At 40.5% G+C, this 15,489-nt stretch overlaps 2 protein-coding genes and 1 pseudogene across 2 annotated transcripts; 2 read left to right on the top strand and 1 right to left on the bottom strand.

Moving 5' to 3' along the window:
• The first annotated feature begins 551 nt into the window (after nucleotides 1-551).
• On the top strand, nucleotides 552-1,987 carry LOC146625950 (GTPase IMAP family member 7-like; annotated as a pseudogene).
• A 2,540-nt stretch (nucleotides 1,988-4,527) lies between these two features.
• LOC146625949 (GTPase IMAP family member 7-like) lies at nucleotides 4,528-5,562 on the bottom strand. Its single transcript, XM_085362221.1, has 2 exons — nucleotides 5,559-5,562; nucleotides 4,528-5,114 (listed from the first exon to the last, which is right to left on the bottom strand). The coding sequence occupies exons 1-2, from the start codon at nucleotides 5,560-5,562 to the stop codon at nucleotides 4,528-4,530; spliced, it is 591 nt and encodes a 196-aa protein (XP_085218347.1).
• A 628-nt stretch (nucleotides 5,563-6,190) lies between these two features.
• On the top strand, nucleotides 6,191-7,040 carry LOC146625948 (GTPase IMAP family member 7-like). Its single transcript, XM_085362533.1, has 2 exons — nucleotides 6,191-6,209; nucleotides 6,343-7,040. Exons 1-2 carry the CDS (start codon nucleotides 6,191-6,193, stop codon nucleotides 7,038-7,040), a joined length of 717 nt encoding a protein of 238 aa, XP_085218659.1.
• The last annotated feature ends 8,449 nt before the right edge of the window (nucleotides 7,041-15,489 follow it).

The raw sequence follows: 15,489 nt of genomic DNA, 5'->3' as shown, positions 1-15,489 counted from the left end.
GCCACAATCGCCCCCTAACATTGAAGGATAAATGGCAAACCAGGAGAGCAAACACAAAAGCTCAGGGTATTTAAAAAACAAAATGAACAAAACAATGAAAAAGGCTCATGGTACAATAAATAATATTGATTTGAATAATTAATGATTTTAGTACAAGATACTGATGAGTATAGATACATATTTCTCAAATATTTTGATTCAATCTTAAACAAAAATATTAAGTACACACAAAGAAGGTATTCTGTGAACCACATACTGAATTTTCTGTCTGAGATAAATGTAAATACATACCTTAATTTAACAAAAACACATACGTTAACATTTTAGACATTTATTTCAACTTCTCACACTCAAATAATTACTAAAAGGACATTCATAGATTTTTATCACGCTCATCTAACTTATATTTATAGTGATATTTACTAAGCCTCTGAATTATTTTTTAGAGTGAATACACACGCTCAGGGGTCCAGGGATCAGGATATAAAACTGGTCCAGGGAATCTATACACAGAAACGAATGTTACTTCAAGGCAAAGGCGGGAGCTCAACATGAGGTTCGCCCAGGCAGTGTGACAGGAGCAAGAGTGAGCAAGAGAGAGAAACCAATATGAGAACCAATATAACATATGAGATCACATGTACACCTGACTTTGACATATTCTGTGATGACATACAGGAACTATTTTGTAAGAATGGATTTTCACCAGAAAATGTGGGAAAGCAAATAGAAGATTTGAGCAAGAAAACTGGAAAACCAAGAGAAGAGTTCACAGTCGTGCTGCCACTGACACATGAACCCTCAGATTACTGTTTCAAATCCTGCACCATCCAGCAGCTTTTCAGTGAACTGGACAAACTGGCTAAACACAGACGACCTGAGTCAACAGATAACAGGTTAAACTGAAAGTAGAGACTGACTGATTGTCAGAGTTAACTTCATGGAAACCAGATTTAAAGCACATTCTTTTTAACAGTTTATAATGTTACTCTGGAATATTTTGGAAATGTATTTTATAAGAAAAGTCTGACTTGTTTACTCAATTCTAGCAGCGGCCATGGATTACAAACTATGTCAAACATGCCAAAGACAGGTAAACCCCATCTTACACAGTATCAGTATCTTACTAATATATTAAAAGGTGAAGTGTTCAGTGAAGGTGGATTGTTTAACTGAAGTAGTAAGTTTTATATGACCTTTAATTCAGGTGGCAGTCATGGCAAAGATTCCTTCACTGACCCCAAGAAGTGTTTAAAAAGTAAGACCAGTGCTTTGCTGATGTGTTTGAACTTACAGAAAGCAAAATATTGCAAGAAAGGTCTACTGATGCTAGCCAAGTTACTGTGGTTAAATGCAGCTTCACATTTATTTATTGTATAGCATAACAACTGATTACTATCAAATCATTATTGCCATACATCAATACAGGAAACACACTGGTACCACAGTAAACCTCGTTCTACTGGGAATGGCTGGAACTGGAAAGAGTGCCAGTGGAAACACCATCCTCGGAGAGAAGAGCTTCATGTCTAAACCCAGTTCAAAGCCGGTCACCACAGGTGGCAGAAACTGAGATGAATGACTTACGTGTACGTGTGATTGATAGCCCTGACATCTTTGATGATGACATTGAAGCATCAGTTCGGGACAAACATGTAAAAAAGTGTAAACAGCTCTGTGAGTCAGAACCCTGTGTGTATGTACTCGTGATGCATGTGAGCAGATTTACAGATGGTGAGAGAGACATCATGGAAAAGTTAGAAAAAGCTTTTGGGAGAGAAGTTAAAGAAAAAACGATCGTTCTGTTCACACGGGGAGACGACCTGCAGCAGGCAGGAGCTTGAAGGATTTCCTGCATTCCTGCCAACCTGGTCTGAGGGAAATAGTTGAAAAGTGTGGAAACAGGTGTGTTCTCTTTGAGAACAGCAGGTCAAGTTCACAGGAAGTGGAAAAGCTGATTGACACTGTGATTGGGCTGTTAGAATAACAGGCAATATAACCTCAGGTGTCAGAGTTATGTCTTATGGTTTGTCTCTGTGTAATCCTTAGTTGCTGTCTCCCTGGTCTGCTATATCCCCGTGTCCAGTCAGTGTCTGTCTGCCCTGGTCCCACATCTCTGTTCCCTCTGTTGCAGTGCCTGCATGTGAGTCTGTGTCTTTAGTTCAGTCTGTGTCATATTTCCTGTTTTATTTTGAAGGTCCTTGTCTGATGTTAATGTATCTGGTTTTGCTTCCCCTTGTCTCGTTAGGCCTGATTTGCCCCAGCTGTGTTTCCCTCCTGTTACCCATTCCCTGATTGTTCCCTCTGTGTATTTAAGCCCTGTGTTTCTTTGTGTCCGTGTCACAATCTACTCTCATCTTGCTGTGTAAATTTATTTTTGTACTTTTGGGTTTGTTACGTTTTTGCCATCCAGCAATAAAGCTGAGTTTTGGAAGTACACTTTTGCCTCAGAGCGTCTGCACTTTGGGTCCTCCTTACCACCACTCCTGTCTGCACACAGCCCTAACCTGACAAAATAAGCATTAACAATATATATTTAAATCTCAAAACTAGCTATGACAAAGAAACCTTCTGGGTGCGCAGTCTGCACCTTGTTGATAGCATGAGACTGTTCTGCTAGTTCCAAGTTAACATTAGCATTTGGTGGAAGATATACTGCTATTACAAGTAGCGAGGAAAACTCTCTTGGTAGGTAGAAAGGGCGACACTTCACAATTAAAAAAAATCCACCTGGAGTTGAGCAGTGGCGACTCACTTCAGCAGAGTTCATGCACGATAGTTTGTTGAAACCACCACCCCGGCTCCTACCAGATAAGGAGCCTTTCTGTCGGCTTGATAGCATGCTAGCCCGGTTAGCTGGATAGCCGAGTCAGCAATGTCCGCATTCAGCCATGTTTCCGTGAGGATGTAAACACAATTCTTAAACTCACTCTGGGTCGAGTGCTGGAGCCACAGATAATCCATTTTACTGTCCAAGGAGCGAACGTTAGAGAGCAGGATGGATGGGAGTGCTGGTTGGAAAGGGTTAGCCTTTAGCCTAGTGCTAGCACCGGCATGCTTTACTCGCTTTTTTTACATGCGCAGTGCCAGCTGTGCCTCGGTGGGGGGTGGAGTTATTATATAACTCAGCAGCCGGCTGATGAAAAGTCCGGGAATCCGGCTGCGGTGAGGAGCGTCGCTTCTTTGACGATGCCAGGGCCGGCGCGTCAGGCTGAGGTTCCACCAGCTGGTTGGGCTGGAAAGCACCCTGGTTAGGAGAATAGAGGTGGAGAGTGTTAAGCAGAAAATCCGCCACAATCGGAAAAAGATGTCCGACACCCAGGGAAAACAAGTTAGCGTTTCCTGCAACCGCTTCTCCACAGCACGACGTAAATCCTCCGCATGTGCTTCCAGCCACAGGTCACACAGACGATTTACTTTGTCTGTCACCTCCCTCCTGAACCTCTCCGAAAGTCTGCTCGGTCCATCTGGCGGGATCATTCTGCCACGGTCGGCGATGGCCAACCAGGGGGAAGTGAGGAATGAGGACCCAGGCGCGGAGCTCTGTGTGCTTAGCAGTGCGTTTATTTACAGTGGCATGGAAAAATAACAATAAATCCTCAGTGCGTTCCCGACTCCCGTTACGTGTCTTCTTCCCAGTGTCAGTGTCCCTTCTCCCCGCTCCTTGTGAAGTCTGAGCACCCTGTGCTGGCTGTCCTCTCGTCTCCCCACTTCTCCTGGGGAGATAACAAACAGGCAGCCGTAAGACACACAATGCGGAAGACCAATCATACTGACTGGCCGAGAGCCTAACGTGAAATCACACAATGATCCCACATCGGAGAGAGCTCCACCACACTCTCAAGTAGCTCCTCTGACGAGGCCTGATCAGCTGCAGGTGTGTCACAGACTTCAGGTGTGGCCAATCACCTGCCAGGGCCACACACACACCTACATACACACATATATCTACAAGCAGGGAGAACGAGGGACAGCAATAACAAAATACATATATTATCATATATGCATATTATCAAGTCCATAACTGCTCAGAGTCCCTGGGTCGCTTAGACCCAGGACCCTGACAAATCCCACTTAAAACCCACTTTTTAACCTATGTGGTACCCACATGGTACCCACAAAAAACTTGAAAGATGGGGCCCGGGTGGGTTTCTGTGTACTTTGCCCAGTTGGGGCCCATTTAGTTCCCAGATTTTACCAATATTTAGCAAAAAAGTTTGGGAACCACTGCCTTACAATATAAATAAAACTGAATTGGATTGAATCCTGGAAAAGAACAACGGTACACAAAAATCTTAGCTTTATTGAATTTGTTTTTCCAGTTTACAAAGGTTAACAAGCTTTCATTGCCTCATTTGACAAAACTCCATAGAAAACCATAAAAGGTCATTCTTCTCTTCTTGTCTGTATGGTAATTCATATGATTCAGTAAAAGGACTAGATGTTACAATCCCTGACAATGCATTGCTTTAAATGGAGAAAATTAAAAAACAACAACAAAAAAACATCTTTTCCAAGCACTTTAAGTTATACATTATTCTGGTCTTTGAGTATTGTGTTTACCACCTTCATTAGTTTTTCAACCTGATCAGGACCTGATTTGTTGTTCTCAAAGAGAACACACCTGTTTCCACACTTTTCAACCATTTTCTTCAGATCAGGTTGGCAAGAATGAAGAAAATCCTCCAAGCCCATTCCTGCCTGCTGCAAGTCGTTTCCTCGGGTGAACAGGATGATTGTTCGTCCTCTAACTTCCCTCCCAAAAGCTTTTTCTAACTTTTCCATGATGTCTCTCTCATCATCTGTAAATCTGCTCACATGCATCACAAGTACATACACACATGGTCCTGATTCACAGAGTTGTTTGCACCTTTGCACATGTTTGCCCCTAACTGATGGAGCAATGTCATCATCAAACATATCTGGGGTATCAATCACATTTACGTCTACACCACTGATCTCAGTTTGTACATTCTGGCAATTTGTGGTGACCGGCTTTGAACTGGGTGTAGAAATGAAGTGTTTCTGTCCAAGGATGGTGTTCCCACTGGCACTCTTTCCAGTCCCAGCCATTCCCAAAAGAACAAGGTTCACTGTGGTGCCAGTGTGTCGTCCTGCATAGATGTATACCAATAATAATGTAAGTGAAAACTTATTATGCTACATTAAAAAAGTAATCAATGTAATCTTGTACAGTACTATTAAAATACAAAAAGAATGCGGTTATCATTAGTGAATCTTTATTGCTGTGTTTTTCATTAAGTGCTCTTTGTTTGAGAAATCATCTAAACAATGCTGATTGACTGAGTAACCCACTAATATGTGCTTTATATAGTACTTAAAAGAGATTGTGGTTTACCTGTCTTTGCCTCATTAGTGTGCGGTCTTGTTATACATTGTGATCCACGGTCCCAACTACAAGTTAGATATAGAAGAAATACAACTTCATCAGGAAGCTGGTTGTTGTTTCATTAAAAATTATTACTATAATAGTATGCAAACATTTCAGAGTGTCTCTATAAGCTACATTTATAAAATATTTCATAGTATACATTTACCCATGTAAAGACATTACGTTCACAACTTGATTTACATGCTAAAGCTAAATCAAAAGTGCTCAACTTTAGCTTTACCTCAGTGCCGCCGGTTGTCTGTCTTTAGTGTCGTTGCTTCTGAATATGCTGAAAAAGCTTCCCATGATGCAGGATTTGAACGAAAAACCTGTGGGTTCAAATGTCAGTGCCAGCACAACTCTGAACTCTTCCTTTTTGTTTAAGTATCCTTATTTAACAACTTAGTATATCTCAGTTGTTTTCAGATGATTCACATAAATCTTAAACCTGTTGTTAACAAAGGTCTCTTAAGATATTTATCATTACAAATGTTAAAATAACTTTTGTCTGAAATCAGAAAAATCAGAATCATTTTCTCTAAATACTGATTTTAAATTGTTTTTTTTTATTGCTACAAAGCAAATACATGTACAAGCACAACTTACATTAAGTGGAAGTTGTTCAGTCTGTTGAAGCATAACTCTGTGTGACTCTGTCTAAAGCCTGCAGACTGCTGTTCTCCGACTGTATAATACTGCAGGAGGCGTGTCATCTGTTGAGCTATAAAAAGCAACTTGTGGCAGAGCAGTTTTAGCATTCATCTCTCACCTGTGCAGTGACAACAGTGAAGAGAAAACATGGCTTTAGTTCCAGCAGGTAAGACTTATTATTAATCATTGTGTCTTTAATTACTTTCCTTTGAAAAATGTCAAAACTTCTCAGTTTCACTTTGGTTCTTGTAAAACTCTTGTGTACATGGGTTAAATCGAGTTAGTGAATTGTGTTTCAGGTCCTGATTTGAGGATTGTGATGATTGGAAAAACTGGTGTGGGCAAGAGTGCTGTTGGGAACACCATCCTGGGATATGAGCGTTTCAGATCTTGTCCTTTATCTGCATCAGTGACTGAGTTCTGTCAAAAAGCTTGGACACAGTGGGGGAAAAGAATAGTTAGTGTTGTAGACACACCAGGGATCCTGGACACTTCAAAATCAGATGAGTTCATCAAAAGAGAAATTGTGAAATGTGTTGAAATCTCCTCTCCCGGTCCTCACGTGTTCCTGTTGGTCATCCAAATCGGCCGATTCACAAGAGAAGAAAAAAACTCAGTGGAAGCCCTGCAGGAGCTGTTTGGCCCCGAGGCAAACAAGTACATGATTGTGCTCTTCACCCGAGGTGGTGATCTTGGAGGCATAACCATAGAGCAGTATGTACGTGACGCTGAGCCAGGGCTTAAACGCATCATCCAAAGCTGTGGAAACAGGTACCACGTCTTTGACAACACCAGCAGCGACAGAAGGCAGGTGGTGGAGCTCATCAAGAAGATCGACAAAATGATGGAAGTAAATAGAAACACGCACTACACAGATGCCATGTTTAAAGAGGTGGAGGAAGCACGCAAAAAGGGAGTAACACTGCAGCAGTATAGGTTCACTGAGTCGTTGTGTAAACGTATCAAACTCTTTCGCATCATTCTGGGGAAAGATTAAAGTGTTGTGGTTAATTGTAATTATTCTATTCTGAATAGGACAGCTTTTGTTTTACCTACACGAAATATACAGTTTGTTCATGATGACACACAGAGTATAGATAGCTGTGTAGGATCAATATACGTTGATTTCCCATAAAGAAATAACACAATAAAATATTATTGATTATGTGAGTTTATCTTTTGATGTTAAAGAAGAAAGTATTTATAAGTGAAATAATGATCATGTAAGCTGTCTATCAAAGCATTTATTTTCTCTCTTGCATCTATTCTGATTTGTATATGTGAATGAAATTATGGTGGTTATGTGTGAGTTTAATTGTACACTAATTTAATCTATTGAACAATTTAGGGGACAACGGTTAAATTTAGTCAAGTACATATTTTATATAACTGGGAACTGTGGATAGTTTTGTCCTTTAAAGAATGATGACTTCAGTTTATAAGGAGTTTTTATGTTGGGTCTGTTCTGCTCTGGCTGTTTGTATTAAAACATATTGTGAAAATTTCCCTTTATGCTCGTTATTGTTTGACAATTATTCGTGTAAAGCTTCTAGCCTAATAAAAACTAATAATCACACCACGTTCACCAGTTATTTGTGATTCTAAGATGACAATGTCAGAACCAAACGTTCAAGCACTTCATTCATTATTATTTTTGCCTGTTTGAATGAGAGAAAATTAGATGACATGTATCAACAGGTTTCTAGGTATCCATCTATAAAGATTATTGGTTCTCACTTATTATGATTTAACTGGTTTGATATTAATCATAGTGACTTACAATTATATATATTACCTTTTTCTTTTACTGTTCTACCGACATATTTAGTTAATTTCCTTTAAATTATTTTGACTATTTAGTTGGTTTGCTTTATTACTTCAGGTTTGACTTCAGATTTCCACGTCTGTCCTTACAAGAGTGGGAAAACATGTTCATATTAAAAGAACATGTAAATAATATTTAAACACTTCTGTTGTGAAACAGCAGACTCAAACACTTAAATACTGAACCATGTTTTGCAGAAAGACAGATGCATCAGCTGAACAACAAAAGTTTTAATACCTTTAATACGTTCAACCATCTTTAATATTTCTGGTTATCAGCACAAGCAGGTTAAAATATTCTCTATGGAAACAGGTATTACCGGTATTTCAACATCACTATACAACTTCCGGTCATGACAGCAGAGGTGTTCCCTCTGAGAATCCTGGCTCTGCGAAGACATTCCTTTGTTCTTTTAAGAGTTTAAGAGTTGGATGCACAAGGTTACATTTATTTAGGATTATTTCTAATCTGCACAGGGTCAAAGTGTGAGGGTTCCCCAGTCCTCCCTAGGGATGGGTATCGTTTAGGTTTTATCCGATACCGGTGCCAAATCGGTACTTTTGAAACGGTGCCGGTGCTCAAACGGTGCTCAAACCGGTGCTTAAAGAATGGAGAACACAAAATTGGTCCAAAAACCTCTCATATTCAGCTGGTTTTTGTAAAAAGATAACAATGTTAGCCTTTTCTGCAGCTATGGGGCATATATGGTATCACTCTTGGCTGGAAGCAGTGCTTAAACAATGGAAAAAACACAAACTTTGTCCAAAAACCTCTCATGTTTAGCTGTTTTCCACTTTTTCTTTGGTCATTTTAGCCTTTTTGGCCAGGGTGAAGGGAGTATCTGCCATCAAACAAGAAGACAGCCGCATGTAGCTATGATGATGTTTGCTAGTTCACCTTACATGCATTAATGTAATAACGTGGTTAGCCTACTCAACGTAAATTACACACGAACAACATTAAGCTCCTCACGCAGAGAAGAACGGCTGCTGCTGCATCATCATCCTCATCATTTCTGCTACACTGGCAGGGCTAGGGGCCAGGACTCTCCTCTTCGTGTTTTTGGGGGATGTTGCTAACTCCGGGTCTGATAACAGGCAACCCACCCGCAGTAGATGTGCTCGGTGTGAAGTCTCGCAGCAAGCTATCAAATACGGCGCATTTCTCGGCTTTTAAAAAAAACGCTATGCGTCGCCAGGTGTTTCATCGGATTCAAGGAGTTACCTCCTTTGACAGTATCACAGTATCAGCTTAAAGCACTTGTTGCTGCTGAGTTTGCATATTTTGCTGTGAAGTACAGCCAGACTTTGACCGCTTCGCCTTGGGCATTTTTAATCTGTAGCTCTGCTCTAAAAAAACGTACGTACCTGGACCCGCCTACCATCCTCGGAAACGTAAAATGATTGGCTAGAAGTGTATCACAGCTCAGGGAAAAAAAGCACCGAAATAAAGCACCGAAATGTGCGCTGCTTTTCGGTCTGGTTACTACCGTTTATGCCAGAACCGGTGCCATCATGGCACCGGACACCGGTACCCATCCCTAGTCCTCCCTGTGTGCTGTCAGCGCCTCTCTCCCTCGCTCTGTCATTCTTTGGTTGTTTTGATGTCTACTTCATAGGCAGGGCTAATTCCAGCTCCCTACAAATCACTCCCTTGAGTGATCGCTACCACTTCTTGGCAGTCACTCCTCACTGGATCGTCGACCTACCACGTTAGTTAAGCCCCAGCCCCTCGGGTATTTACTGCTTACCATGTTTCCCTGTGTGATGGTGTTCTCCGGTGTTCCATCCTAGGTGTTTGGTGAAAGTGTGTCCACAGGTTTATATTGTGATGTGGATGTGTGGACCTCCCCGTTTGTTTCCTAATCAGGCCCCCTCCTGTTAGGTGTACATTCCCCTAAGTCTTGTGTTTGGTGTTAGGAAATTTAAATAAACCTGTTGAACTTTTGGAAAAGTCCCGCTTCCGAATCTTGCTAGCTTGCATTGGATGTGACAGAAAAACCCAGCCACACATCAAGGACTCAGGCTCTGACCCTGTACGCCTCTCCACCTAGGAGGCGCAGCTCAGCAGGCATGAACAATTATTCTGCCTCTTCTCTGGCAAACAGGACTCCATGGTTCTAAAAATTGCAGATATGCTCAAGCAATCTCTAACTCCATCTAATGCCAACATTTCACCTCAACAGCTACCAGCAGAACCCTGACCATCCTGCACTGAGAGAGGACTGTGCCAACTCCTGATGAGTTAGAGAAAAGTACAGGTTTTGTCACTCAGTGCTCACTAGTTTTTCAACAACAACCCTGGACGTATAAAACAGATGGCTCCAAAATAGCCATTTTGTTCAGTTGCTCCAGGGCCAGACGCTAAAGTGGGTCAATGCTTTTTTGAGATCAAACTTTGAGGTCAATGAACAGGTTCGATGGTGCTGCTCAGTCGTCAATGTTCGATGACTGAGCAGGTGAAAAACAGTCTTTAAAATCTGGAGAGCTGGAAATAATAGGCTCAGAAATGATAACAGTCTGGGATTGAGACTCCACAGAAACCTTAGCAGTCTCTGTGCACAAAGTCTCATGAGTCTTTGGGGGAAGCTTACTAAACTCAGCAGTCCAGCAAACTCAGGAGGTGCCAAAACATAATATTCTCTCCCGGAGTTAGCTGACTGGACAGCATGAGCAACAGTCTCAGCATTTGAACAGGAAAAGTGCTCTCGTGATTCACCACTGTGTGCTGCTCTGTAATCTTGGGAACGGGCTGTGAAGAGGAGTGGCGGCGGCGAGGGTGCTGTTTCCTCCTGGATGAAAGAATTGGAAATGGTGGAGAAATGGAGACCTGCTTCACATCCTCTGATCACATAGCCGTCAGGAAGGAGGCCGGCGAATGGGCAGGTGAACGAGGTCCCAGCGGGTGTGTGGAGGGAGAGGAATTCTGAGACACCGGCGCAGAAACTCTGTCCTGTTGTAGCGACCGCTGATTAAGCTGCTTCTGTTGCATCGGCGTGGAGAGAGACCAAGTAAAATTGCCCTGACGTGCTCCCCCCCACGCAGCTATGGTCCTGACAAGAATGGTGTTTGTGGCAAATTGCTGAATCTGGGGGTTGATTTTCACTATTGCTTCCAACGCTCTCAGTTCCTCAGACATAACCTGCAAGCTATCAGACTGGGGGATGCCATCCAGCAATTTAACCAACCTCTCCATCTCAGCCTCAAACTCCAAAGCGGAGCAGTCTGCGGGGTCCATCTTCTGGTCGTGACCTTCTGTTATGTGTTATGTGCAGGCAGGAACCAAAGTGCAGACACTCGGAGGCAAAACGTGAACTCAAAAGATCTTTATTGCTGAACATAAAATAACTAAGTGAAAATATCAATAAACTAAACAGGCAGGCTGGCAAACGGAACACACAGTGTGGGATGAGAGCAAACATGAGGGTAGATCACAGCACAGACAAAGGAAAACACAGGGCTTAAATACACAGAGGGAGCAATCAGGGAATAGGAGACAGGAGGGAAACATGTGGAACAAGGGCTAACAAGACAAGAGAAGCAAAACCAGTTACATTAACATGAGACACAGAATTTCAAAGTAAAACAGGAAACATAACACAGAGACGTGGACTTGACAAGGGGATAGAGCTGACAGTGGAGACGGAATAACCAGAGAACAAAGAGACCGAAACCAGAAGACAGAATTCTAAGAAACCCAAAGACTAGAAAGGATAAATAATGGCAAAATCAAAGTTCGATAATAATGTAAACTCACTTGCATCTTACATAGGTGCGCTTATTCTTTGCTACGGTACTTTACTGTTCCAGTGAAACAAGAAGATTTCTTTTTAAGGTACATTTTTGTCCATCTTGTGATCTCATTTGCCATATTCTCTTAATACCTTAGAGCTATTTCAAGGGGGAAGAATGTTAGATACAATTTTTAAATCAGGTTGTGATCTTAAAGTCAATCTCACAGCACTGATTTTAGAGCAATGTGCACCAGTTGTAATGTCAGTTAGAATTCCAAACTGTCCTTTCTCCAGTATTGGTTATGGTGAAATGTAAGTTGTTCTTTTGTGTGGTTGCACACTGCCCATGACAGCGTCGCTTAGTAAACTGTACAGCAGAAGTTTCAATTCACTTTTATCTATACATCACCAAATTACAACAACAGCCAGCTGGTAGTGAGACTGTTAGTCACACACGGTGGACAGAAAGTAATTTTTGAATTTAGAAAAAATAAAATGACTCAATTATCATTTATGGTTTTATTTATTATTACACCTTTTTTCCAGTCTTCTTACAACTATGACAAAGTGTGTATGGACTGTATGGGGGACCGTATCTTAACTATTAAGCTCACCATTTTAACATGATGTGTACATTACTTCGATAATATAAGCATGACAAGGAGTTTATGACTTATCTTATATAACACCTGTTTTTCTTTTCTCAAAAAAAAAGACAGAAAACTTCACAATATGTTCTTTTCGTTATATATGTTATATTTTTCTAAATAATGTTGAGGCAATTGGATTGCTCAAATGAAAACATTTGATCTCTTATGTGTTTTTGTCATGTTGTTCAAAATTCAGATGATGACAGAACAGGAAGCCACAAAGCAACCATATTTTTCTCAAGTTTAACTCAACTTAATATTATTTGTATGGCCGTATTGCAACAACAATCTGCTACTTAATGTTTCTATATGTATTGTGCATTTCATAGGAATTATTGTTTCATGATTTGGTTAACTCTGCATTTGGTTCAGATGATGTGAGTTAAAGTTGTAGACATCCAGAAAAACTCTACTATGGTCAGGTGACTATAAAGGAAGTTGTCACGGTTCTGGGTCTTTGAGACCCAGTATTTTGAGTTCTTGTAAGTTTAGATTATGGTTTATGTTCTAAGTCCTTGGTTGTACTGTTTTAATTATTGTCATTTCCCTAAACAACTTATTCAGATCGGCTCTGCTATTTTAACAGTTGACCCAACCCTGCTCTCCTATCACCATATGAGAAGATTATCTCGTGAGTCTTCTTAGAGAGAAACAAACATGCTGGCATGAGACTGAAACAAATATAACAGAAAGTTGGACAGTGATGTGATCATTCTAATGTTTGGACAGTAGACGTTATCTCGTGAGAGTCAAACAACCAACTCAATGTGTGCATTTGATCTCAGTCAGGTCGGCTCTTATCTTTCTACAGCTGACCCAACCCTGGTCTCCTATCACCAACATCTCGTCTCATGTTGCCATGAGACTGAAAGAAATATCACAAAAGGTTGGATAGTGTTGTGAAAATACCTGTAAGACCTGTGGGTTACACCCAAAATGTTTTCATTCACTCGTGTTAATGAGCTAACAATGAACCACAATTACTGAGGAAGGGCTGCTGTCAAGAAATATTTCTGTCAGTCAAATGTTCGGTCAAACCAATGTTGTGATGGAGAAAAGCACAAAGTTCTGTGTGAATGTTTTAATCAGCAAAACTAATTGTTTGATTTCAGCTGATGCGCATGTGTTGCTGCCACTGTTTCACTTCAGAGTTGGCTGTGGAAGGTTTTTTTTGTTTTTTTTTTAACTTAGAATATGTTTCACCTTTTCTTGTGAGCAGAATCTCTGATTCAGTGAAGGGACTTTACTAACATATCAGTTAGATGTTTCCCCTATTTTGAAAGATAACAAAACTATAACTAATATTTAATTATTTAGTACTTTAATCAGACTACCCCTGTCGCGGTCCCTTTTGTCTTTGTTTTCTTCTGTTAAGTGTACTCTCATTTTGTTTGCAGTTCAGTTTCCAGCCCTCCTAGTTTTGATTTTTGATTTATGCGTGCAAAGCAGTGGACTTTGAGTTAAAGTTCTGTCTCCACGAGTTTGCATATTGGGTCCTTTTCCCTGCCTGCCTGCACACAGCCATGAGAACCTTAGGGGAACCATCTATGAAACCTCTGAAGTTCGTGGATGACATGACCACCACTGGTCTGATCTTTAAATCTCACCCACTCCTGTGAGGAGAATCTCTCAGTCAATGAAGGGACTTCATTTTAATGTGATGTTTCCAAAATAATAACACATTTATAACAATTATTTATTATTTTAATCCAAATACACAACAAGTTGTTCAAGACAGTTGTTTTTAAATTCTAAATAATTAGAATTTAATAGATATTATAAGTATTCGAATATAAAAGTAAAATTAATCGAAGCACAAGGACAATAACACTTGCAGTTATGAATTAACACAATCAATAATTAACACCAAATAAAATAAAGAAAAACAAGTTCTAGTCATCCTCAGCTAAAGCAGTCACACTATTTTCAGAGTTTAATTTAATATCTTATTGCAAACTGTAGCTTGAGACCCTGAACAGCTGCTGTGAGCCAGCACTATAACGGGACTGAATAACTAAAATCTCAGCTTGCATCAAATTATTAACTCATCCATCATATAGCCGGTAATCTACTTGTTTAATGACTTAGAAAGATCATTCATGTATAAATTAAAGCAGAACAGGTGACAATATCTCACCTTTTTTGAACCGCATATGGTCAAAGTCATGTTTTTTCTGTTATATTTGAAAGCAACAAATTCAATTCAGTTCAAAACTTCCTTCAAAACATATCTACAAGAATCTTTGCTGTTTTTTTTTTAATCTAAATTACTGTTATTACACTCTGCATCTGAATACTCAAAACACAGTTTGCAAGGGACAATTTAGGTCTTTTGAGCTTAACATAGCTGTCCCACAGGAAGTAATGTGGGGGGCACAGCTTTCACTTTTCATTAGAAAATCATTTTAATGTTTGGACAGAAGACGTTATCTCGAGTTCATGTATTTTTAGATTATGGTTTATGTTCTAAGTCCTTGGTTGCACTGTTTTAATTATTGTCATTTCCCTAGGTTTCAGTTATGGTTGTCGAGGGTTTAGTTCTTATGTTTTGTGAGATGGCTTCCCTGTGTTCCCTGCTGTGTTTACTGTGCCTTCCTGTCCCATGTTTCAGGACCCTATGTTTTGTCTTCCCAGTCTGTTAAGTTTACATGTCTTGAGTTCAGTCAATGTGTTTCCTGTTTGACTTTGAAGAGGTCCTGTGTTCCTGTGTTTAGTTTTACACTCCCCTTGTGATGTCGTTATGTTCATGTGTGTCAGCTCATGTGTTCCCACTTCCCTCATTATCCTGCTGTGTGTATTTAGTCCGTGTGTTTTCAGTCGTTCCTTGTCAGGTTGTCTGCTCCACGTCGTGTCTTCAGGTATCTGTGTCAGTTCGCCATGTTTAAGGTTTGGTTCACCCAGTTTAGGTTATTCTTCAGCTTCACCCATGCCCTTTGTTTGTATTTATTTTGCCAGCCTTAATAAACTGCTCGTTTTCTGTTAATCCACGTCACGTTTCACATTTTGCTTTTGGTCTGCATTCGAGTCCTTTTTCACAACACATACAGTCTGCCTCAGCCAGGCTGTGACAGGAGTAACCTGGGACAACAGCTTTCACTTTTCATTAGAAAAGCATTTCTTTGTTTTTGTTGGACATAATAAGCCTGTCACTAAACAACTTATTCAGATCGGCTCTGCTATTTTAACAGTTGACCCAACCCTGCTCTCCTATCACCATATGAGAAGATTATCTCGTGAG

This window comes from Diplotaxodon limnothrissa, linkage group LG9 (assembly GCF_057381915.1).
Source record: "Diplotaxodon limnothrissa isolate DT_005_m linkage group LG9, D_limnothrissa_male_GT1.1, whole genome shotgun sequence".
NCBI classification, from domain to species: Eukaryota; Metazoa; Chordata; class Actinopteri; order Cichliformes; family Cichlidae; genus Diplotaxodon; species Diplotaxodon limnothrissa.
This window is presented reverse-complemented; position numbering and strand designations above follow the sequence as displayed.